This window comes from Ictalurus furcatus, chromosome 29, assembly GCF_023375685.1.
Source record: "Ictalurus furcatus strain D&B chromosome 29, Billie_1.0, whole genome shotgun sequence".
Classification (NCBI taxonomy): Eukaryota; Metazoa; Chordata; class Actinopteri; order Siluriformes; family Ictaluridae; genus Ictalurus; species Ictalurus furcatus.
In genome coordinates, this window is record NC_071283.1 from 14827333 (window position 1) to 14852760 (window position 25428).

At 41.5% G+C, this 25428-nt stretch overlaps 1 protein-coding gene across 1 annotated transcript; it reads right to left on the reverse strand.

The window, feature by feature from the left end:
• Positions 1 to 1274: 1274 nt before the first annotated feature.
• rnf24 (ring finger protein 24) lies at positions 1275 to 22890 on the reverse strand. Its single transcript, XM_053618850.1, has 6 exons — positions 22523 to 22890; positions 11088 to 11237; positions 7081 to 7123; positions 6277 to 6318; positions 2320 to 2399; positions 1275 to 1494 (listed from the first exon to the last, which is right to left on the reverse strand). Exons 2-6 carry the CDS (start codon positions 11228 to 11230, stop codon positions 1353 to 1355), a joined length of 450 nt encoding a protein of 149 aa, XP_053474825.1. The 5' UTR covers positions 11231 to 11237; positions 22523 to 22890; the 3' UTR covers positions 1275 to 1352.
• Positions 22891 to 25428: the final 2538 nt, after the last annotated feature.

Here is a 25428-nt window from a genome sequence, read left to right on the forward strand (position 1 = left end):
AAAAATTGTTTAAAAAAAAATGTTCATTTACATCTGCAAACTCAGTCGTTCGAGAAGAGGTGACCGTTTCAAATCACGCTTCTTAGTGTCAAGAGTCTTCCATTTGAAATGTATTCTGATACTGAAATCGATTCAGTAGGTTGAAAAACAGGACACAAGTTTAGGGGAGCCTAAACTTAAATAATGCTCTTTTTCTTTCTTTCTTTCTTTCTTTCTTTCTTTTTTTTTTTTTTTTAGGGCAAATGAGTGCAGTGTGGATGAGGTTTTTTTTTTTTTGTTTTTTTTTTTAAGGGCTGCTGGTTGATTTGATTCGACTAAAAACACTGTCTCTTTTTACACAATGGAGAAGGACGTTCAGGTTTGTGTAAAAGGGAACTTAAGAACAAGTGCGTGAACGGCGGCAAGAAAGCAACCGTGATTAGTTTCGTTTGGACGTGATGCTGATAATGGACTGACTACCATAATAGAAACTAGCGACGTTGGGAGGAAGTTAGCATCATGATGTTTTCCTCCATTGTTGAGCTTCTTATGAGCTCACATTTGGTTGGCCAACATCTTGAGGTCTCCCAGACGCTCCTCTTCTGCACCGATACCGAAACCTTAACTAGAATATAACATAACATGACCACAAAACTGGTCTCGGATCAGCCCAGATGAGCTACTTCTACCCGCCTTCCTAGTGCACTACACCAGAGCGTCAGTGACTGGCTCATACCAAATGTCAAACGCTCTTTCCGCTTCCGTCCGTAGGTTCTTCATCATTATGCACTTCCATCTTGCCCTTCAGCACTGTGCACAAGCGTCATCCCTTCTTCATCACACTGTATTGAGTTAACCGATCGCAATGCTATAGTGCCGTATACATCACTAAAAAAAAAAAAAGAAGGAAAAATAGATAGTAATAATGCAATTAATTGAAATAATACAAAACTTGCTCCTATCTTCACAAGCGATTAAGATTAAGATTGAGTCCAAGTAAAGTGCTTGTTAAAACAACAAAAAAAACAACAAAGAATCCCCACTTTTTGTTTGTAACTGTAACGTCGTTCTTCTTTTTCTGTCGCTTTACGAACAGTCCGTGTTCGGCTCTTGCGCTGGCGTCCCCGGAATAGTGCTTTGGTGTAGCACCGTCCGAATCTTTACTGCCACCTTATAGAAAAATGATAATACGTTGATCTTGGTTACGACTCGCCAGTCATGATCGTAGGACAGACGAAAATCCGTCCGGACATCGATCTGCCGAGGCGGGAAGCGAGGACGCCGCCGTTCGTCGTTGTCGTTGTGTACCTGTACAGTAGAGCGAGTGAGGGTGGAGGTAGGAGGAGGAAGAGGAAAAGAGGAGGACATCACGGCTACACCAGGTTCTCCACGCCAGGCAGGGGTTGCTGCGTCAGGACCGTCGTCTCCGAGGTTCCCTGCTGCTGAGCCAGCTGTAAGACGGGCATGTTACACAGCGGACACACCTTCCTCACCTCCAACCACTTGATGAGGCACCTGAGAGTGACAGAGCGGGGTCATGAGAAGGTCAGAAGGAAGGGAAGACAGTTGGAAAGAAGAATAAGATAGGGTTTTGAATATATATGAATATTCAAACACGTAGAGGTTTATTTAGACGTGAATGTTGAGACGTGTGCGTATTATATAACAGATCTAGCCTGATGTGGGGCCTCTTTCTCCTCCCAGACCCCTACCGAGGTGGTCTGCTGGGTCTGTTTACACACTGTAGAGAGGTGGGGTGAGGGAGAAAAGCTGGAACTGAGCCAGCAGAGACCTCACTCCTGTTTATACAGTACGGACCGCTGATTTCTAGAAGCTTCCAGTCCCGCACCTATATACACACGATCTGCAGCTAGGAATTCTCACAGCGACACATCATCGATGTAGGTTCTTTGATGTTATACGCTATTTAATGACCATTTTTTTCCCCACAGTTTCCGTTCATTTTGACGACAGAAACATCCTTTCAAACATTCGAAACACTCTTTCGCGCATGCTTGTACACTATACAAAACATTCAAACGTGGAATTGACCGAGCTAATACAGAAAACACCATCGTGGCATGCGCCGCCATCTTGGAATCGTCATGGAGATGACACGACAGTAATACGCCAGCGTTTTCCGAAAGCTATGTTTCGATTTGTTCATGTTTGACGATGAGGATTCCAAGTGTATTGAAATGCTATTTTTCTGGATTAGACGGCTGCATTTTTTCAGATTTACCCACGTTAGCATAGGCTAGGTCGAAATGCTACAGTATATACTCCTCCCATTCTCAAGAATTGCTGATGTTTAACGATGATGCACGCACTGATACTCACTTCCTGTGAAAGGCGTGTTTGCACGGGCAGATCCCCAGCTCGTCCTTCTGCTTGAACTCCTCCAAGCACACGGCACAGATCTGCGGACGCAAAACAAGAACGGTGTACCGAGTGATGAAACGATGTTGCTTAGACACGATTTCCCGACGCATCAGCAGAGAACTTTGCAGAACATTCAGGCTCCATGTCGGTTTTAGACGTCATTGGTGTTGATCGGCGCACAGTTCATTAAAGATGAACCCAAGCTGCTGAGATCTGCTTTGCTTGTTCTTGTTAAGAACCTTACACTCAATAGCCGTTTTATCAACAAAGATCGTTGGTCTTTTTTCTCTTTTGTCTGAAACTGAAAGTATACTCATGCTGACTGATTCAAAATCGATACGAGACGAGCGCGCCAACCAAAACTTGGCGAATTTCAAAGAACCGGAAGGCAACACTAAACTGGTATAGTCCCTAAACAAAGTCAAAAATTGGCCAAAGAAAAGGTATAAATAATAATAAATAATTAAGATACAAAGAAGCAGGAAAACATGGTTCTGAAATAAATTATTTAAATGGTAAGGCTTGAGGTAAGCGATGAGGCAAAGAAACAGCTGGGTATGAACGGACAGAATAATCAGGCGTTAAACACAGAACAGGTGCACACATGAGGAGAACGAACCAATGACAGGACAGGGGGAGAAACAGTGCATCTTTCAAACGGAAAAAAATCCAGACAAGAGGACCGACTACAACGCTAATACTGTGCGATGGAAGGACAGGGGCGGGGCTTCCAATTTGCTCGATATGTAGCTAGAAAGCTAGCCTGCTAGTTAGCAAACAAATCTAGCAAACTGGCAACAGCATTATCTACGTTTTAGCTAGCCAGCTAACGTTACTTATCTGTATACATACTGCGTATCGATAATTTCGGTTAATCAAAACTGCGTTCCTCGGATTTTCAGAATTGTTGCGTCAGTCGTAGCCACGTTCTGTGTTAATTTCGTGACTTATTCCCTCTTATTTACTTCATTTTCTCGATCACTACTTTTACTTTTACGTTACTCAAGTGAATTATTACTACATTAGCGTATGTTTTGCATTTTTTCTTCCACCACAGTGCATTAGTAATCAAACATCCACCCCATTTAAGCGCTGACCTGCCGAGGCCAGCGGGTCTCCTCTACAATCGACAGCTAGCATAAACCCGAACCGTGTACACGAGTGACGTCTGAGCGACGACGAAGCCCACAAAGCCTGCGAGATAAAAATAGCAGCAGTGTGAAATGAAGAGGTGAAATAGCAATGAGGCACTTCAGTTTTTTAGAACGGTCAAGGGCATGAGCTTTTCACAGGGGAAAAAAAAAAAAAATCTCTTGCTGTGAGTTAAGAAAGAGATAAAAGGAGGCTTTGACAATAAGCTAAACAGCTAGCGTCTTTCCAAGGATTTGCGCGTCTTAGCTACCGATATTTTCCCATGGATCACAATAGTGGCTCGGGTCTTTACATAATTGCTGTTTTTCGTTACAGATATATCCAGGACTCAGAAGCTTCGACTAACAGAACTGGGAGGGCTGGGAAATTCACACTGGAGCATTAGCGCTAGCCTTTCATTAGCACTCATTCAGCAAGTCAAGGCAAAGATTCCAGATTGCTATATATACACACACACACACACACACACTGACGCAGAGGGGAGCGAATCTATTACGTCTTTTGGCATTCGAGACGTGTTTTTATTCAGGGAAGCAGCATAATTCTTCAAAAGATCGACCGTTTAAGCTAATTTAAGAGCCGAACTGTTGCATATAAAGCGGTTATTATTGTCTAATACACAAACATGTATTTTTTTTTATGTTTAAAAAAAAATAAATATTAATAAATAATCTAGAAATAGTCTTTTTTAATCCTACCCGGCCAGCTTATTCACAGGGACCTGTACGGCAGACGCGCCACACAATCATATGAAAAATGTGTTTTACGAGGTACAGAGATGTTTATTTGACATTTATGGAAGGAGTCTCCAGTGTCAGTGCTTTGTAACAAACAGAGCTAAAGATGTGCGTTTATTTCCAACAACATGACGATTTCACGTGAGAGAAACAAAAAAGAGACTGTTCATAGCGGCGAGAACGCAAGTGAGAACTTGTTTCTCATTCAATAAATGTAACTACAAATGGACAAAAAAAGTCCAAAGTGTTGTGCTTTAATATAAAAAGCAAGCTGATACGGTATAAGTGGAATAAACACGTTTTCTATAACAACACAACGCGGAGTGTTTCATTCCTAATCCTTACATAAATACTGTAACCTGAATTGTGTACCTTGCTTGAATTGTTGTCATCGAGACAAAACGATAACCATCCATGTTTTGTTTTGGTTTTTTTAATGGATAAACGTGGAACCCGCTCCGACGCCGTGTTTGCTAATCTGCGTTTGCTTAAGATCAAAACCAAAAGCCTAATCACGGCTCTGTTTCCTTCACAAATATACAAACCTGAGCCAATCTCTACACTTATCCGTAGATGGAGAGCAAAATTAGACCAAAAAAAAAAAAAAGCCTTCAAAGCCAAATCAACCGTTGCTTGTAACGGACTGTACTGACATAACTATCCTGAATATGAGCTTACAGAATCCCGTCTCCTATTTTAAACGTGAGATCACACGCTTAGAAGTGAGCAAGCCCTAGAACATGGGAGTATTTATAGCCTCTCTCTGTAAGCAATCTGTATTCTAAGCTGTCCTCAGGATCTTCTGGCAACTCGACGTCCAGCGCCACCGTCATACGACTCGAACGGATGACTTTTGCAGATGTGTTGCTGTTTTGCAGGCTTTATAAGGAAGGGTTGAATATCATTAAGGCTGTACTGATATGCTACAGCTACTGGAATTAACTTGGGAGTAATACAAAATACAAAATGGAGTATTGAACCCATTATCAGTAAAAGGGAACTGGTCTGTACTTACATAGCGCTTTTTAACCTTAGTGGTTCTACACTTGTTTCTCATTCACCCATTCACATACACACTCATACACCAATGGCAGCCATGCAAGGCGCTTCGGGGGTCAACTTGGGGTACAGCGTCTTTCCCAAGGACGCTTTGGCGTGTGGATTCGTGTGGGCCGGGGATCGAACCTCCAAACCTGCGATTAGTGGACAACCCGCTCTACCATCTGAACCACACCCGCCCAGCGCCCAAATCACTTCCAGCTGTAATACTCTATTTCCCTCCTTTGTATTTACATCAGAATGATTTGTAGATATTAAAAATGGTCGGTACATTAAAACTACATTCGCAGAGCCAAATTTCATCAGGCATTGCGTGGTACTGGGCGGCAGGACGCAAGAGCATGAACTTAACCGGTATAATCCGTAAACAAAAACATAAATAAAACAGACGAACAAACAAGCCAGAAAACTCAGAATTTAACCGTTACAAAAATGCACAGACTTTGCAATAACACAAATAAACAAGCAGGATATAAATAAACAAACTAGCTTGGGACGAAACACAGAACAGGCGCGCACGTTAGGAGAACAAACCAAGGTTCAGACAGGACCAGACCCGGAGCAAAGTCACATGGCAGAACAAACAAAATAACATGGAGGACAAGGAACTGAAGGGGACTTGAAGAACAACAGTAGTGAAGGCTATGATTTTTTTTCTTTTAAAGTCATGTTTCTAGAACAATCTCATCTATGCTAGCTATAGCGTAATAAATGTGCTAATTACGTATAACATCACATCACCCAGCGTGTATACAAGTTCAATTATATTCACATGTAGAAATATTAGTGCCTTGAGTATATATATGTATATATATATTTTATTGGTGCTAAACGTATCTTTACTGTAATCATGGTAACTCAGTTAACCATCACCAGGCAGAGGACTAATAAAATCAGTACTGGATTCTGAATGTTAAAAGATGACGCTATACACCAAACACAGAGATCTGAATGTAAAGGCGCTTACCTCATGGAGATTTAGCTCTTTGACTTTTTCCTTCTGAATCACCTATAAACAGATCGAAAGCAGTCAGTTTGACTTGGTCAGTTCACCAAGAGTAGACTAGTTAGCTACGTTAGCTAAGGTGTATATGCTGCAGCTCAGGCGTTACCTGCTTCGCTATCTAACTAACTTAGTGCAACATTGCTAGCAAGCACACCAGTTAGCCTACGCTTAGTTAGATGGTACAGAAGTGACTTTCAGGTTGCAGTAAATCACACTGCGAGGGCTAAGTTAATCTGCTCGAACTGACTCCGCCCTCTACTTAAGCATTGCATATTCATCACGGTAAAAAACAAAACAAAAAAAAAACATGCAAAATGGGCAAGATGCGATTCTGCTATTCATGCGAAAGTGAAAATCAACACTTTCTACATTATGTAGGAATGAAGGAAGGAAATTTAAAAAATTTAGTATTATACTTAGGTGCTATTGTGCTCACATGGTTATTACACTTGTCAGTATTCCAAATCCTGCTCATACACTACTTTGCGTTAATCATATATATATGTATATATACTTTTCATATAATAATATAAGTTCAGTTCAGTCTTCGGCTCATTCGTTGAGTCATTGAACATCTGGCAGGCGACGGAATGGAGCTCGACCTTGTAGAGGTCGTAAGGTTGCTGAGAGGACTGCAAACGCAATTAAGTCTTAGTAGGGGGGCTCTAACTTTAGAAACAGGCTGAAATGAGCATTTCAACAGCCTGAGCGTACGTTTAACTAGCGCTAACACAACTGTTCCGAATGCACGTAGTCACTAAATACCTGTTTATATGCGTACAGCTCCTTGTGTGCCTGATGTCGTAACCTGAAAAAATACAAACAATAATTATTATTTATTTAAAAAAAATCTATTTATTAATTACAACAGCAGACATTGGATGAAAGAAAATTCCATTTCCTGTCTGGCGATGGTAAAAAAACTGGTGGGGGAGGGGTAAATAAGTAAAATTTCATTCACTAAGAGCAAAAACAGCACTTTATTTTAGTTGCAGATGTTTTGTTTCCCCCTCAGCAGAAGATATCTGTGTATATAGCGACAAATTAAAGGAAAAACCAACATAATTAGCTGTCGGGCCACTGAACTATAGGTCTTTGGAAATGATGAACATGGTTCCTCCAAAAGATATTCTCTCAGTTTCGATGATCTCCCAATGGTGATCATTTGGTTTGAGTGTGAAGACCGTACATATCATATGACTTTTCATCTTAATCAAACCGTTCAGTGAGCCCTGGTGCACTTAGAAATATAATAAAACAGCAAACGGATGAGCATAGCGCCCGTCATTTTGCAAACTCGTTCATCCAGAAGGAATTCTTCTACACAAGCACAAGCCCCGCCCCCAAACAAGCCCTGAATCGGACCTGGGTGTGGACTCGAGACCATTAGCTCACAGTTACACTTAGACAAAAACCTAATGGATTTCTTTGGGGTTTGTCTATACAGGAAGCCATTAAAAATCTAACATAAAACCCTACATGAATGTGCGTCTAGTTCCAGGTAGAACCTCTTTGGAAAGCGAGAACCATCCCCCCCCCCACACACACACACACATCCAAATAACCCTTAAGGAAGCCTTTTTCCTTCAGAGCAGTGTTTCAGCTAATTGCTCTATAAATGGCCTGGACAACACTCTCGCTGAGCTCCTGGCATGCCACGCGAGCAATATCAGACGTTTTCATTTATTCTCCTTTAGGATATCTGCAGTAGATGAACACGTGGCTGCTGCGTGTGTTTTTAAAGCCTGGAAGCACTTTCGCGCGTGTGTGCCATCTTTGGTAAGAAGCCGCAACATTTCTCCTTGAGCGTGTATCAGTGTGAGCGTGTGGGATGACTCATGGGAACGTTCATGCGAGCTCACGACTCCCTCGTGCTACACGTAGCGAGCGTGCTCAGAAGAAACGCTTTCAGGTGGAGGTGACATGAAGTTGCGCAATCCAAGAAGAAGCTCAGAGAAGAATGGCGCTTCCCTGCATTGTGCGAGACACGAGGCTGCTATTTTTGGCGCTTGATAAAATGCCGGCTCGCAGCATGTGCACCTCGTCGCTCTGGTGTGGAGCGGTGCGAGTTTATCAGAGCGGCCGAGCGAGCGAGGGAGACGGGTTGGGTCAGGAGTTCTTGGACTGGTTATTGCGCGTTTGGCCGACTGCTAAAGGAAAATCCACCTTTAGAAGCTTTTCAGTGCAGAGTGCTTTCACGTAAACAATGTTTAGTCGATTTGAATGGAACCCTGGAGTGTTCCCTTTTGTCTGCTGGTACATTTTTACATTTAGGACATTTTAAGACTCGATCCCATGAGAAATGTCGATGGATCCCAAATATCACGTGGACAGGTTTCATCCGAATTCATACAAATAAAAATTCCTAAAAAAAAAAAAAAAAAAAGCGGTACAAACACGAACCCCTTCATACCTTTTCTTTTGGTTGAGATGTGCAGAAAATTGTAAATGTGAGACGATGTATGCGCAACCAATCAGCAACAAACAATCCTCTAAACCACACCCCAAGCACCATAATGTTATCGATATTGTGATTTTGCGATCGCGGAAAATTAACGAAACTCCGCAAATATTCGCAGACGCTTGCGATGTTTCAAAATGACCGCAGATTTTCCACAGATTTGGGCCGTGACGTCATCACAACGCATATTCAGCCGACGCCCGCTTGGATTCCTGTTTGTCCTAATGTGCGTACAGCTAAAAGGTCTCGTTTACCAACAAACGCCGCAACAATCACGAAAAAAAACTTCGCGAAATCCTGTACGGACTGGATGTTGAACGGTAACAAAAACCGTACGACTGGAAGCATCGGTACTGAAGCAGTCCAAAAGGTCTTACGACCATTGAGGCGATCCGTACAGGATTTCACGGATGTTTTTTTTTGTTTTGTTTTTTTTTCCGAAATGTATGCATTCACTCAACTTATTGAACTTCAGCTCATTTTCACTGCTCAATAGAATAGTTGACATTTTTTAGCCAGTCTCACTGTCGCCTTCTCATGAAAATAAATAAATAAATAAATTTTAAAAAAATTTCTGGAAAAGATGTAAGGCATGGTGTAGCATCCTCAAGGCCAATGCCAGTGCAGGTCGTGACTGCACAACCGAGAAGCTATTCAGTATGCTGACTAGAACGCTGAAGGCTTTGAAGAGCCTTTTGAAAGAAAAACACGACAGATCTTATCAACAGGAGATTTTCTTTCTTTATTTTTTTTTAGAGATTAAACCAGGGATTCATTTGAGCTTCTCCAAACTGTGATGTTTAACCTTCTCACACTTTGTGACCAACCAGATCTACATTTCTAACTGATGTCAACATGCAAAATGAATGGAAAGCGATGCTAATTTATCCAAAGGCTTAAGACTTTCCAGCTTCCAGAGCTGAATAATCATCAGTTCATTTTCCCATTGCATAACGCTACAAAAAAAAAAAACAAAAACAGATACTTTGAAATAACAAAACCACCCAGAACTCATCAAATCAATCCAACTTGAGGTCTTATCAACTTTATCTTTAAAAAAAAAAAAACATCTCGGTATTTATCTCCATTTCTCCTTTACTGAGCGCAGGATTAATGATTAGGGTATGACTACGCTGTTCAAAGTCATCGCTGTGTTCAAAGTAAACGTGATGAAAGAGCTTCGTTCTCTCTCCTCAGTTCGCAGATGAAAGGACAATCCTTCCAAGCAACACCATCTGTCAGCAGTTTCTTTCCTGTCTAAGACAGGTTAGCGTCTCGCTGCACCACACACCTCCTCCTCCTCCTCCTTCTGGCTATCACATCTCCTCTCAAGGTGCTTCACGTAGGTGCTACTTAACACTTGCTACTTAATCCACAGTTAGCTCTTTTCCACTATCACGCTGCTGGAGGAACCTTTAAAGAACCAAGCCACATTTCTACCAATTTAAGAGCCAAACTAATGCATGGAGTGACAAAAAAATAATACAAACCTAAAGTAAATCAATTTTAAAAACTGTAGACAGATAACATGCTTTTAGATAACTAAAGACAGTTTTGTTTCGGGTTAGCATTAGGATTAGCTCATGAGACTCGTTTGTATTGTTTCTTAAAAGTAACATTAAACATTAAACGTTATGCTAACTAGTAGTTTCTAACTGCAACGCTAACACTTTGTTTTTGTTTATTACACAGCTCATAATGTTTGTTAGCATTTAGCATCGTGAGTAAACTGTTCGATTTTTTTCCCCTCAGATCATTGATGCTACATTTTGGTAAAAAGCCTGTATGTCTGTCACTGAAACTAGCGAGTACTGTCTACGTGACGGTCCTTCAGCTGTTCTCTGCAAATCCACTTTGGGTGTTTATTGGACACCACGTTTGTTTTATGATGGAAAAACAGTCCACCGTTTTACAAGGAGAAGCGTTGCGTTTATGAGTTCCCGCTGTTTGCTCGGTTTATAAGGTCGCGATAGTTTTTATTCACGGCAGCTAACTGGCTGAATTTACAACCGGAGAAATTTACACTTCACATCACTGCACCGTATACTCCGGATCTGCTCGATTTTAATGCGATCGACTTCGATGCAGCGTTCCTGAGTGCTTGGCCCCCTGTTTGTATTCAACCAGATTCATTCCTAGTTATTGTAAAAAAAAAAAGAAAAGAAAATGCACACCGAGGAACGCATCAGCACCGTGAGTGTTCTGGTTAGCCTTGTTGAAGCTAAATTGGTGGCCATAGCAGCTGATGTTTGGCCTCTTACTGCGAGATAACTCGATGACGATGATTGAAGGAAGCGCTGTGTGGGCATACCGTATCAGATAGCAGCAGAACAGAAGGCTGAGGATGAACACGAAGATGGCAGTTCCGAAGACCACGATGTAGATGTTGAGGGGGAGGTTTTGAAATCCTATATTCGGCATCCTGAAATTGTCGTACTGCAAACCCGGGGTCATGGATGTCCTGGTGGAGGAGAGGAGAGAAAAAGAGATGATCAGAGACCCTAGTCTGAGAGCAAAGCTGTTATACAGTACGATATCGTCACATTGCTCAGCCCTAGCGGATTACCACAAACGACGCTGTTATCCAAATCCACATGATTTTTAGCTGCTAGTGGACCTTTAGTAGATTGCGTCACCCCCAATGAAATCCTAAACATCAGGTTTTTCGCTTCATTAAACTGATCAGAAACCTAAAAGCTTGGTTTTTTTCATCAGACGTGAGGGAGAGAATATTGCTAGATCTGACAGATCTGATTAGCGAGGCTCAATGTCAGTCGAAGGGCCGTGAGAGCGAGTGCCCTTTCCGAGCCGCATCTGTGAATCAGACCGCAGACGTGTTACAGCTTCATTCCCACCTCTGAGCTCTCGACAGCATGCGGCCTGTTTCCTGTTCGCTCTCATCGTCTGTCTCCATAACAACAATTACCACTGAAGTAACGACGAGACGAGCCGCCCATTACTGTGTGTGTGCGTGTGAGAAGAAAGCCAGAAACTCAGCCAGACTTTGGTTAAGTGAGTGATTCTGCGGTGAGGGTTTGAGAACATCGGGCCTGTAGGAGTCATTACGCAGCACACACGCTGTCGTCTGCGGCACAATCGGTGTTAAGTGATTTGTCCTTGAAGATTCTGTTGCTTCCTTTCCCCTCGCCTCCGTCTGAATAGTTTTCAAATATAGATGAGGTATGATTTGTCTTTGGAAAATACAGTAAACTGGCGTTAAAAAAAGAGCCCTTGTAGAGTATTCTGAGCTCGAAGAGAGCCTTTTACAGCTGTCAGAATGAATCTACCATTTTGTCTCACGTCTCGGTTTCTACTTTTATTCGCCTAAACGACATTTATAACTTGATGTAAGACATGGGCGTAACCACGCATTCTTTGTGGGGGCCATCCCCCCCCCCTCCCCAATGTTGAGGAAATACCAATCTGTCTCCCCCAATATACAGTACAAAATATTTTCTATATGTCCCCCTTTAATGAACCCTGCCAACGGATCTGTCTTTTCTTCATCCATTCTATTTATTCATGTCTATTCCTTTTTAATATATTTTCGTTTGTTAAGGAAAATAGGTGTGTGCCCCCCCTTCAATTGAACACTTGGTTGCGCCCGTACTCAACGCGAGTTCGTTGATATATTTGAGCAGCTCAGTCTGTAAGAAATGGAGACGGCAGCCAAGCAGAGAAAAGTGCAGCAGAACATGCGAGCTTTTATTCAGACAGTCAGTAACTAGATACCTAAATAGTAGGTGACCTTAGCTTAGAATAGAAGGCATGATCCCATGGCTTGGTTTGTTCTTAAGGACGTCAATTAACTGTTGATATTTGCACACCCACGAAGTAGGCTAGGTTAACGCCAGTTCCAGTTTTTGACCATTAACGTTACATTCACTTGCACATCCGCCCTCCGAGTTCGTTGGACCCCACCAATGTCCATACCATGGTTACGCCCTTGATGTAAGAAAAGAGGGTGTGTGTGCAAAATGTATCAAGCATTTTGGAACTACGTTAAGTAATAGATAAATAAATCAATAGAAAGAAAACAACTTTTACGAAGCAAAAACACTGAGCCTTCCTCGCTGTAATTCGGGGAAGAGTTGGAAAAACTTAAGACTCATTATTTATGCAAATGCATCTCCTGTAAATTGTGCTTTATCCTGGTCAGGGTCAGAGTGAATCAGTGAGCACCAGCTGGGAATACGTCCTGGACGTGGACATTTTGTAAAGGACATAAGACCTTGAATAGAAAGTGTTTTCATACTGGAAGATCCTCTGGATGGGCATGTCTAGACATGTGTGAACATTCAGGGAAGCGGAGTTGAGGGAAATCGGGTGAATTCCGTGCTAATCTCATATGTATTTGCCTAAGTCAATGAGGCATTTCCTCTTCTGTACTGGATCTATTTCAAGGAAAAACTCAAGAATCCTACTGGCAAGTAACACACTGTAAAATAAATGGAGACAGCCCAGTCTAAACACATCCGTAAATCAATAACGCACTGTTTTGGGAATAATACAGGCCATGTAGACACACACACACACACACACACGAACACAGAGTCGAAAACATAATTCACCTACAAGCTCTCCAGCATGCTGGTTGTAAACATTGGTGGATGGTTGGCTGTGTTTGCCAGTTAGTCCTAGAGCTGAGCGAGACCCACAACGTCAGCTTGCCACTGGTTTCCCAATCCGAACTATAACTATAATTTGCTTTGTTTTTATCTGACATCTGTGCTAGTAAAAGGCTGGATTGCCGCTGAATCATGCTACATGTTAGCACACGTAAATACGACAAGTCTTGGGTAGAACTTGTACTAGTTGTAAGTTAGAACGATAACTTATGTCGCAAGGCTACCTGGGAGAATAATGCAAGGAGAGGACGCTTTCTTCAGATCATGACCTGAATTCTTCTGATGTTCACCCAGTTTCTGGATGTATCTGTCACAGCTTTCCTGGTATTTCCAACCAAACAACAAGCTAAAAGGGCTAAATAAATAAATAAATCAATCAATCAAGGCCAGGGGTTCAAGCGTTGATGTTTCAGGTACAACCTGGCTAAGAGTTAGTTGGTGAATCTCCAGAAACCCATTGTAACCCATTGTACAAGCTGTACTAGCCATATTTGCACAGCTATTACCCATGTATATGCAACAAGAACATCAAGCAGTCTTGCCAAATCGCTGCACGATGTGAAAAGACGAGATCGCACACAATCACACGATCATTCACACCTAGAGGCTATTGAGCAAAGCCACCTACTGGTATGTTTTTGAGGAAGAACCCATTGTACTAGCAAGATTAGAGCGCCTCTGATTCAACCAGTCCAAGAGAGGCATCATGTTTCAAACCCCTACATTTCCATCGCCCATTAATCTGCCAACTAAACACCAGCCAGGCTAAAAGTAGATTTCATTAACAATGTAAAACCTCAAATGGCTTAAAAGGTCCAAGTGTCCTGTAAATATCAGCTCAAACAGTTGACCATGTGGCATGAGTGAGATGCACAAGAATCTTCCAGCAAGGCTCGGGTAACTCATTGCCAAGTGAAAAGACAGATCCCTTTCTATCTTCGGCCTCGTTCTTATTTCTGCCTGTCGCCGTCGGGATTCAGCACGGTGGAGAGCAACAGCGAGCCTCAATCCTGCTGCGGCTTACAGCCGTGACTACAAAGACACTTTTGAACTAGATGTCAGGCTATTCACTTTCAAATCCAAAGAAGCAGGAAATACCCCTGAAAACCTCAGCTATAGGTTGCCGTCTCTTTCACTCTCTTTGACTGGCTGTATTCACTTCTATCTTCTCACCACCAGACGCTTTCTTTTGGGGATTTTTTTCCCAAATCCAGGACTGATAACTTTACCAGTGGGAGTTCACTTTCAGCAGGTGCAATGAGTCACATTCTCTCATGCTTCCTCTATAAGATGCTTGTCAAGTCGAGGATGTGGGGGCGGCCCTTTCAAAGAGCCTCTATCTCTGTCCTAGGGGCGACTTAAAGTTCTTGTTTTAATGACTTATTCAGGGAGGAACTCAAAGTAACTTCTTATCCCAGGATAATCAAGGACCGGAAGTTCAGAATTTGGCGTTTTATCTTAGCGCTCGTCTAGTTAGCACCTTGCACGTATAAAGCACGACGTGCCTGGATGCTCCTGAATGTGAAAATATATATATTTAAATAAATTTAGAATAAAAAGAGAGGACAGTTTTCTTACAACGACAAGAACCACAAAGTTGAAAAGAGAACTCCAGGTCCACATGTGGAGAGCCGATTCCTGTTTGGAACAGGAGCAGTCTTTTTCCATTCTCCTCCTCCTCCTCCTCCTCCTCCTCCTTCTCTTCTCTCTCCTTCCTTTGCCGTATTACATAACAGGCAAACACTGCTGCAATACCACATTCCAACGTACGGACGTTATCTACAAAGCATGTCCCACGTGTCCCGAGCCACTGTGCTCTCCATAAACAATGCCAATGTTTCACCATAACACATGGAAAAAACCCCTTTACTCGCTACTCCAGAGAGACCGAGTGAGTGTACACCACATGTATCGTGATAAATAGGTTTGTGAAGAAATTTCCAGAAAAACAGACGTGGGTTTAAAAAGAAAAAAAAAAAAAAAAAACGAATACTTTTAATGAATGTCTATTACATTTTGAAAACCCCAAATCAGTTGCTTTGAAAGAGTTTGCGATTATTGAATAAAATACAATACGTTAAAGATTTAAAAAAAAAAAAAAAAAAAAAAAAGATACTCAGTAATCATAATACGTACGATTTCTCCGAAACGTGTCTCGTGACATAATTATATCCTTATCATATCGTCAGAAAATCCAGCCTGAAGCTTGGAAACAGTTGATGCACTTATTTAACCTCAGGCTGTCTTTTACTGATTTTATGAATCAGAGGAAAAAGAAAAATCTGTCTGGAACCAAAAAAATAAAAAATAAAAAGAAAGAAAAACAACAATGAGAACAGCTGAGCTTAGTCCCAGCCTCACGATTCTGCAGTATTCTCTCTGACCTTTAACACGTTCCTGCTGCTCTCATTAAAAAATAAAAACGGCCGCTAAAATGTCCTCTACTTGGACCGGTTCTGTTCGCGAACGCAAAAACATTTTTGTTTTCCCATAATAATAATAAACACACCCAAACCCCCCCCACATGTAGAGATCATGAAGCGTAGACACAGACATGCTAATGTCCGAAACGTCCCTCAGGGCTTTAACGGTAAGAATATTTCAGCTGTGTGTTCATACACGACACGCAACACTGTTTACACACAGCAATCTCGCCACCAGTACGTTCACATCCATAAACGCTTTCGCACGATCCTTGACTTTCAGAACTTATTTATTAAAAAGATTTTGCTAATACATTAGCAAGTAGCAACTGTTTTTTTTATTTATTTATTTTACATGCTGTCTATTGTACGAATTTTCTGCTGAAATTACTCATTACTTTGATGTGCTTTTAAAGATGTGCTTTTCTTCCGTCTTTTATTTTAGTTAAACATTGAATAAAGTTCCAGTGTTTAAACCGGGGGGGTGAACCGAGTGAATCCACACGGGGTCGTGACCCCCGGCTTAATGTTTTGCCGCATTCGACCAAAAGTCGTAACTCGACACTCCTCGACAATTCTGGTTTTAGAGAAATCCGATTACACCTGTTGGTTGGTGACATTTGCGTTGGGGCGCATTGTTTTTCTGCAGATGTCCGGTCACAAGTTCACGATGACTGGAACTTACAGGCAGGTCATGACAGATGTTCAGCAACTTCTTTATTTCTCTCTGGAAAAGTACCAAACAATCAGTAAAAATACTTTTCTTAGAAAGGGGAAGTTACGGTCAAATTGGAAAGTTGCGTAACGGGATTCTTTGGCTAAAAGGGCAGTTTGTTGGCAATATATAAAGCTGTATTCATTTTGGACAGTTAAGGAGACTGATAAGAAAGGGAGAGGAAAAAAGAAATAAAGAAATATAAAATAAAAGATAAACATATACGTTTATAGCACATTTATTTGGTATTTTTTGTATTTGAATTTATTTTTAAAATAAATGTAACTCTGAAACTAGAAAAATGCCCATTTTTACAATTTTACAGATGAAGTGCAAACTGTTAAGATCAAATCCACTGCTTCCAGATTTCTTGACAATTTTTTTACATATAAGTGTATATATATGTTTTTTTTTTTAAATAAAAAAGATATCACGGTATCTCAGAAAAGTGTAAAGTGGCATAATTTATCACGATATCATAATGATATCATATCGCACAGCCCTAACTGCCATTTTGATGTGTAAAGTCTCACTTCTTCTCTCACTCTGAGCCTCCTTGTGTTTTTTTTACCCCTGCTTTGGCTACAGCCACCCGAGCCAACTTCCAGCGAGCGGCGGAACAAAGGAAGCTCGCTGACTGTGGAGTGGAAATTTCCACTCTCGGCCCCAGCCCCAGCCCCAGCCTGAGCTGCATGAACATTTGAAACCTAATACAGCAGAAGGGCAGCAGTAAAAACCCCGGGGTCTTCAGAGCTTCAAGCTTGTGCAACACTCTGGAGTGGAGCTGTAAATAATCCCTGCATTTATTTATAGTAAATCCAGCAGCATGCAGAAAGATCATCTGAGATCATCAAGCTGATCTGCACAATATCTCCAGTGTCTCGTTCTACTATTAAACTACTAGGAAACTCTGCGTGTTGTTTTTGTTTTGGTTTCATAGAAATCCAGGAGTTTTATGAAGAGGTGTGTAAAAACCACACATCACAGCCGTAGAAGTGAAACCAAGTCACCGCGTGTCCCCGGGAATTTATTTTTACTCTTTCACTCCTAAAGTCTGATTCAAAATATGTGATTTTTTATGAAAGTAGAGAACTCTGAACTTTGCCCAGAAATTCTTTGTAGAGATTTAAATGTTGAGCTGTTTAGTTCAGAACACTGAAATCATTCACATCACGGATTCATTTTCACAAGATTGTTATCAACAGTATTATTGTTATTATTATTATTATTAGTAGTAGTAGTAGTAGTAGTATTTATTTATTTATTTATGTATCAGCAGTCACAACGTCTCTTGGGAATTTATTCTATTTTTATTATATTTATTTACTTTACTCAGAAGCTGAACTAGCACTGAACTATGGCTGGATAGTTGGATGGATGGATGGATAGATAGATAGATAGATAGATGGATGGATGGATGGATGGACGAATAGATGGATGGATAATTGGAAAGATGGATGGATGGACGGATGGATAATTGGATGGATGGATAGATGGATAATTGGATGCATGGATGGATGGACGGATGGATAATTGGTTGGATGGATAGATGGATGGATAGATGGATGGATAATTGGGTGGATGGATGGATGGATGGATAATTGGGTGGATGGATGGATGGATGGATAATTGGGTGGATGGATGGATGGATAGATGGATGGTTGGATGGATGGATAAATGGGTGGATGGATGGATGGATGGATAATTGAATGGATGGATAGATGGATGGTTGGATGGATGGATAAATGGGTGAATGGATGGATGGATGGATAGATGGATAATTGAATGGATGGATAGATGGATGGTTGGATGGATGGATAAATGGGTGGATGGATGGAGTGATGGAGTAACACACCCTGCCATGATTCAGATCCCAGCACAAGTATACTGTTGTGTTGCGTCCAGGTATAATAAATGTCCTTCACATATGAGTGACTCATTGTCCTACCGTGTGTGTGTGTGTGTGTGTGTGTGTGTGTGTGTGTGAGGGGGGGGGGTTCGTCAGTCGGATCTCACTGCGTCTCGTCTCTAAGCTGCGTCTCTCACCATTGTATCTGTCTCTCTCTCTCTCGGTCTGTCTGTCTGCTTAGTCCATTTGTCTTGCTCTCAGGTCTGTCTGTCTCTCTGTCCATCATGTCTTACTGCCTCTCTCAGGTCTGTCTGTCTCTCTGTCCATCATGTCTTACTGCCTCTCTCAGGTCTGTCTGTCTCTCTGTCCATCATGTCTTACTGCCTCTCTCAGGTCTGTCTGTGAGACGTGTTTCTCTGTCTGTCTGTCTGTCAGCTGTAACGTTAACTCTAGATGACACAAACACACTGTAGAAATGGCAGAGGCAGCTGTTCTGTCGCCCCTCGGCCTAGATTCCTCCTCACACAGCTCTTCCTCTCTCTCTCTCCCCCTCTCTCTCTCTCTTTCTCTCTCTCAACCCCTTCTCAGTCCACATACACTCACAAACACACCACCATGTTAGCTAGTGTTAGACCTAACACCTAGGTCCTAATAATAATAATAATAATAATAATAATAATAATGTGCCATGATTAACTGTCATATATGTAGCTACTGAAATTACTGAATAAATTACTGAAATATACATTTTAGTGTTTAAACTTTAATTTCATTTCCTTTTATTTATTTTTTTTACTGAATGTTATTGTGCTACATGATAAAACATGGACACAAAATCTGCAAAGCTGAAATTTTATTTACATTTTTGGTTTAAATTATTTGCTCATTACAATTCAATTAGCAATGAATAGCTCTGGATAAAAAAATAAAATGTAAAGCATATAATAAATATATAAAGATATAAACTTGTAATAGAAATATTATTTTATGATGTTATTAGGATTCAAAATGATTAAGTAATAATTATTATTTGGTCAAAAAAAAAGCAAAGATTTCTTATAGATAGTTTAAAATTTTATTTTTTTTTTACATATCTAAAAAAGATATTTTGTCCATATCACAGACCCTTATATTTGATACAAGCCTTTGTAAAAATGTAGAAAACAATTTCAAATAAGTTCAATTATTGAAACACAATTCTAATAATATAAACGTATATTAAGGTACATTTGTTAAATAAAAAATTGCGACTTAAATGTTAAGTTGTAGAAATGTTTCTGCACAAATGTAGCTCACGTGAGCTCGCTGAAGATCAGTGCATCCTTGAAACAAACCAGCTGTTAGTATACTTATCTTACAACCAGCACACACACACACACACACACACACACACACACACACACCGCACTAATGTGGCTCTGTTTGTCTAGCAGCGTTATGCTAGCAGCCAATTGATAGACTGAGTGAGAGTTTATGAGTGAGGAGCAGAAGCGTGGAGCTGTTATCAGTGTGCGTGTACGCTCGGTTCTCCGCTCGGTTCTCCGCTCGGTTCTCCACACGCCATCTGACTGCGGATTTAGTGAGATAAGCTCCCGGGATTGATGAACTGATGAACTGATAATGTTACTTTATTAAATCACCTGGACAAAATGGCTGCTGTTTTCACGGCTTTCTCAAAGTCTGTTCGATATTAAAGATACAGGACAGAGAACTCTCTCTTCTGTCAGCTTCTGTCTGTCTCTCTGTCTGTTTCTCAGGTTTGTCTCTCTGACTGTCTGTCTGTCACCTTTTCATCTCTCTCTCTCTTCATCTGTCTGTCTCTCACCATTGTACCTGTCTCTCTCTATCTCTCTCTCTCTCTCTCTGTCTATCTGTCAGTTTAGTCAATTTGTCTGGCTCTCAGGTCTGTCTGTCTCTCTGCCCATCATGTCTGACTGCCTATCTCAGGTCTGTCTGCCTGTGAGACTTGTTTCTCTGTCTGTATATCAGGTCTGTCTGTCTGTCTGTCAGGTTAGCTTGTCTCTCTTTCTCTCTGTCTGTTTCTCAGGTCTCTCTGTCGGTCAGGTTTTTCTTTCTGTCTGTCTCTCAAGGCTATCCTTTGAGTCTGTCTGTTGTCTGTCTGTCTGTCTGTCTGTCTGTCTGTCTGCCAGCTTAGCCTGTCTGTCTGTCTGTCTGCTTAGTCTGTCAGTCTGTCAGGCCTGTTTCTCTGTCTGTCTGAGTGCTGAAAGGTGAGTGTGTATGTGTGTGTGTGTGTGTGTGTAAATAAATGAGTGTGTGTGTGTTTAACACTGAGTGTGTGTGTGTGTGTGAGTGGTGGACTCGGCAATCACTGAGCTCATCTCATTCTGCTCCATCTCCAACTCCGTGTCCCCATCAGCACACCCTCTCATTAGCTCCTAACAGAAGCTGAAGAGCAGGAGAGCACATCTGTACATCCTGCTCAGTCTGAGGAGAACAAAACAGCTGGATAGACGAGTCCGGAATATTCTTCACGGACTCTGAGCACTCGGCGCTGACCATGTGATAGACCTCCGGTGTCCAGGAACCAGAGATTAGAACATGTAATTTACTTTAGAGTCATTTATTTCTTAATAGATTCGAGGGTTTCGAGGGTACTTTGGAAGCCTCCTGGTTCTACATTTCTACAAAGGTTCTACTTAGAAGCTCTAGAGAAAGTGGAAACCTCTCAAATGGACTGGACAGGAAATAACAAAAGACTGTTGTGGGGGGGAAAGGGTTCCTCAAGGGTTCTAGCTTTCTAAGCTTTACTGAGAGGGAAACATGGAGGAGCAATGACGATGAAGTTCCTCAAGGGGTCATCAGACATCTACTGGTTCTAGCTTTCGAAAGAGATTCTACTTAAAACATTCAGTGAAAGCCAGACAGACATTGCTGACAGACTCACAGCAAAAATAAGGTTCTTCAAGGGTTGTAGCTTTCTAAAAGGGTTCTATTTAGAATCATTACTGAATGGGAAAACTTCTTAAATGGACTGGAACAGCAAGAACAAAACACTGTTGGAAAAAAAAAGATCTCATCAAGGGTTGTAGGTTTCTAAACGGGTTCTACTTAGAAACTTTACAGAAAGAGAAATCACCTCAAAGGGTTCCTTAAGTGTTCTGTTAATAAGTAGATGTTATTAGCTTCCTAATGTGGGTCTATTTAGAACTTTCCAGGACCAGACCATCTCACTCCATCTTCCATCTCACTCCATTCACATCCTGGTACAACGTCAACAACAACCTTTCTACGTTATGCAACGGTGCACGTGGCGAAAGTGTAGCATTACAAATCCCGAGCTGCACAAGGAGATTAAAGTCGTGTTGAGACGTGTGTAAGAGCTAAGAGGTTTATGTCGGAGTTGTAAAACACATTATCGACTGACGAGGCTGTAAAAGACGCTGGATGAATGAAGTGCTCGGGCTGAGTGAGGAGTGTGGAGGGAGGGGGAAAAAAAATCAAACGTCCAGAATATTTACAATGTTTACAAAAACGTGCATTTTATTACGCAGGACACATCTGCAATCGACCGAGTGCAACAACCCAGAGAACCGAGCCGGCATGACCAGGAACGATGTTTTAGGAGAAAAACAAAAACGCATCAATGCGACTAAAATACAAGATGTTCATCTTACACGTGGACTTTCTCTAGAAATAGGGTTCCTTAGGGGTTCTTCGTTGAGTTTCTGCTTGGAATCTTTTTAGAACCTTAGACCTTTTTACCTTGAATTTTTTAAGGTTCCTGCTGAGGGACAAATCAAGAACTCAAGAACCCATGGACTCAAGAATTCAAGAACCTGCACTAGATGCAAAAGCGTAGATTTTTGCTTAGAAAGCGTAGATGTTTGTTTAGACAGCGTAGATGTTTGATTAGACAGCGTAGATGTTTGATTAGACAGCGTAGATGTTTGATTAGACAGCGAAGATGTTTGATTAGAAAGGGAAGATATTGAGGAGCAGACAGCAGTATCCTGCAACAGCAGAACCCTGTGAGGGAAATCAATCCTAACAATATACGCGTAATGACGCGTAATAACGCGCAATAACGCGCAATAACGTGTAAAAACGCGTAATGACGCGAGGCGCTGCACTGAAAACGCGTCTGGGACAAAAACAAACAAAACCCCCTACCTCTTTTTCTTCTTCCTTTAGATCCCTTTCTTCTTCCGATCCAATGCTGTGTATTTAAAAGCCACACTGTGAATCACGGACACAACCCGTCGGTGTGTGTGTGTGTGTGTGTGTATACGCGCGCACGCTGTTTAACGTTACAGATAAAGCGAAACCGCGCGCATCGCGTCACTTCTTCCCAAGGCGCATTAATCATTAATGTGAGTGTGCGAGGAGGAAAAGTCGCGGCTCTCGGAGCTTCCTCACGGTTCAGCGGAGAGAAACACACACGCGCTCGCACACACCCCTCTACACACACATGAGGCTGTCTCTCAGAAATGTTTCGCTGCGACGAAGACAGCGTTTCGGCACGTAGCGTGCAAGCAGCGTCCCGCCCTCCTGCTCTGCGGCCCGCGAGCGCGCACGGAGACAGCGCCAGAGCGCAGGGAGCGCGCACAGAGAGAGCACAGAGAGAGCGCAGGGAGCGCGCACGGAGTCAGCGCCAGAACGCAGGGAGCGCGCACAGGGAGCGCGCACGGAGACAGCGCCAGAGCGCAGGGAGCGCGCACAGAGAGAGAGCGCAGGGAGCGCGCAGGGAGCGCGCACAAGGGGTTGGTGGTGGGTGGGATTTTTGTGCGCGCGTTGGAATGGACACACACGGACGGACACACACACACACACACACGCTGCAAATATTGTTAATCTCTTTTTACAATTTAATCTAATATACTTTTTGTATTTGTATATATTCTTATAATTATCTTCTCTTTTTTTTACAATGAAATATCTTTATATAGATAAATGTACTGAATTTATCTTTATTCAGTGATGTTTTTCACGTAATTTGTAATTATTTGATAACTATTTCAGGAATTTATGCTTATTTAATAAACGTTTTACTAAGTGTACCCTTATTTAATAACCTTGCTGTACTTCACTTATCATTATTTGATAGTATTTTACTCAGTTTATCCTCATTCTGTAAGCTTTCCCTTCATTTATTATTTAATAATTTTATAATTAATCATTTTTACAGTTAACATTTCCTCTGATATGTTTTTACTAAATTTAATAATAATTACAAATATATATTGAATTTCGTACATCAATTATAGATTTGATGTATTTATCTTAAACTGTAAAAATATTGTTATTATTATTTTTTGGATTATTTTTAACGTACCCCCTGCGGTGGAGAGTGTTCTGGTTCGAACTGAATGATTTGCATTCATTTGAGAAAACAAAAGCAAGAGAAAAAATATTTTTAGGGAAATTTTAGGTTGTAAATAAAAAGTAATCTGTTATGATCTCTTTTAAAATATTCATTAACCCCAGAAGCACAGTTTCAAATGACTGGTCCAACAGCAACAACAAAAATAATAAAATAAACATTGCACAATAAATAAACATTGCACAATAAATAAACATTGCACAATAAATAAACATTGTTTGTACATGTGGTTGTATTTGACTCGATATATCATTCAAGTCATAAAAAAGTAGTTTAAAAAAACATATATGCTAACCTCAGCTCGAACAATAAGTTTAATTTGCATAACTTTCCATATAAACTGCCTTAAACAAATGAATAGGAATATCTGCTTATGTAGAATTCCCACTTTTTATTACTTTATTATTTTTCATAAAAATTAGTTTCCCGTGTTTTTTATGATGATGATGATGATGATGATTATTATTATTATTATTATTATTTTGTAAAAGTGTACAGTGTTTTTAGTATGTCTCTAACAACAAATCCTCTAAACAGACCTGGAGGAGCTGGAATAAAATCTTCTAGGCTAAACTCCAAGCGTTATCTGTTTACATTTGACATTTGAGATCGATTATCGCGCGGGATTTATCCGCCTCTTTCTAAAATTGCAGGTAAGGTACCGTAGTGCGACTTTGATAAACACCGAGAACGCTGAAATGTCGACCATCAGGAGGCGTCTTCGTTCCGGAGCACGACGACGTTTTTATCTATCTATCTCTCTTTCTATCTGTCTATCTATCTATTTATTTATTTAGCATGAACCTTTTCAGGAAGTACATTGTGTGAGGGAACAGAGGACACGCTCGGTGCAGACGTGGTGATGTGTGCCGGTGCATGCCGATGAGCCGGCCGTGACAGACGTGCATTGTGAGAAGGCCGAGTGGGTGGCGTCACGTGGCTGAGTGAATGAGAAGGCGAGGGCGCTAAAGAAGACAAAGCAGTGAAGTGATGAGACTGGCACACAGTGCGGGCTGGAGGACACTGTGGAGACACGTAGAGCAGGAAGAAGAGGAAGGAAAAGGAGGATACGAGTCCTGGACATCATGTACGAATATACAGTATAGACTGTGAACACTCCCATAGTCCTAATGAATGAATGAATGAATGGAAAGGGGTGACAGATTGAACTCTGCTCAGATGGAGCGCTCAAGGATCAGGGCCTGGACCACACTGACACCAAAACATCTCCCATACCTCCTCAGTTTACAGCTCCACACTGAAGAAGATGACTCCTCTGTGTGTGTGTGTGTGTGTGTGTGTGTGTGTGTGTGTGTTTGGTACACACCCCAGCCATTCCGCCGCTTTAGATTGCCCTCCATGTTGTCATTAAACACTCGGCTGTCCAGTGTCACATTGACAGCAAATGAAGATTACGGTGTTGTCTTCGCTGGGGGTCTGCGTCGCACCCGTGCTGTTCTCAGAGGAAAGCGCTATCCGCCCTCTTCCACATACACGCGCATCACACATGCAAGCAGTTGCCTAGCGTCACTGTGACTGACAGGGGATAGAAAGCCCACCAAGAGAGCATGGCTAATTTCCCTGTTTATACAGCCTACAAAACCCACGTCAATTCGTACAGCGATGCTGAATTCTCGGATTCTGATCGGTCAGAAGGTTTTCACTGCATTATCTCTTTTTTTTTTTTGATGGTTTC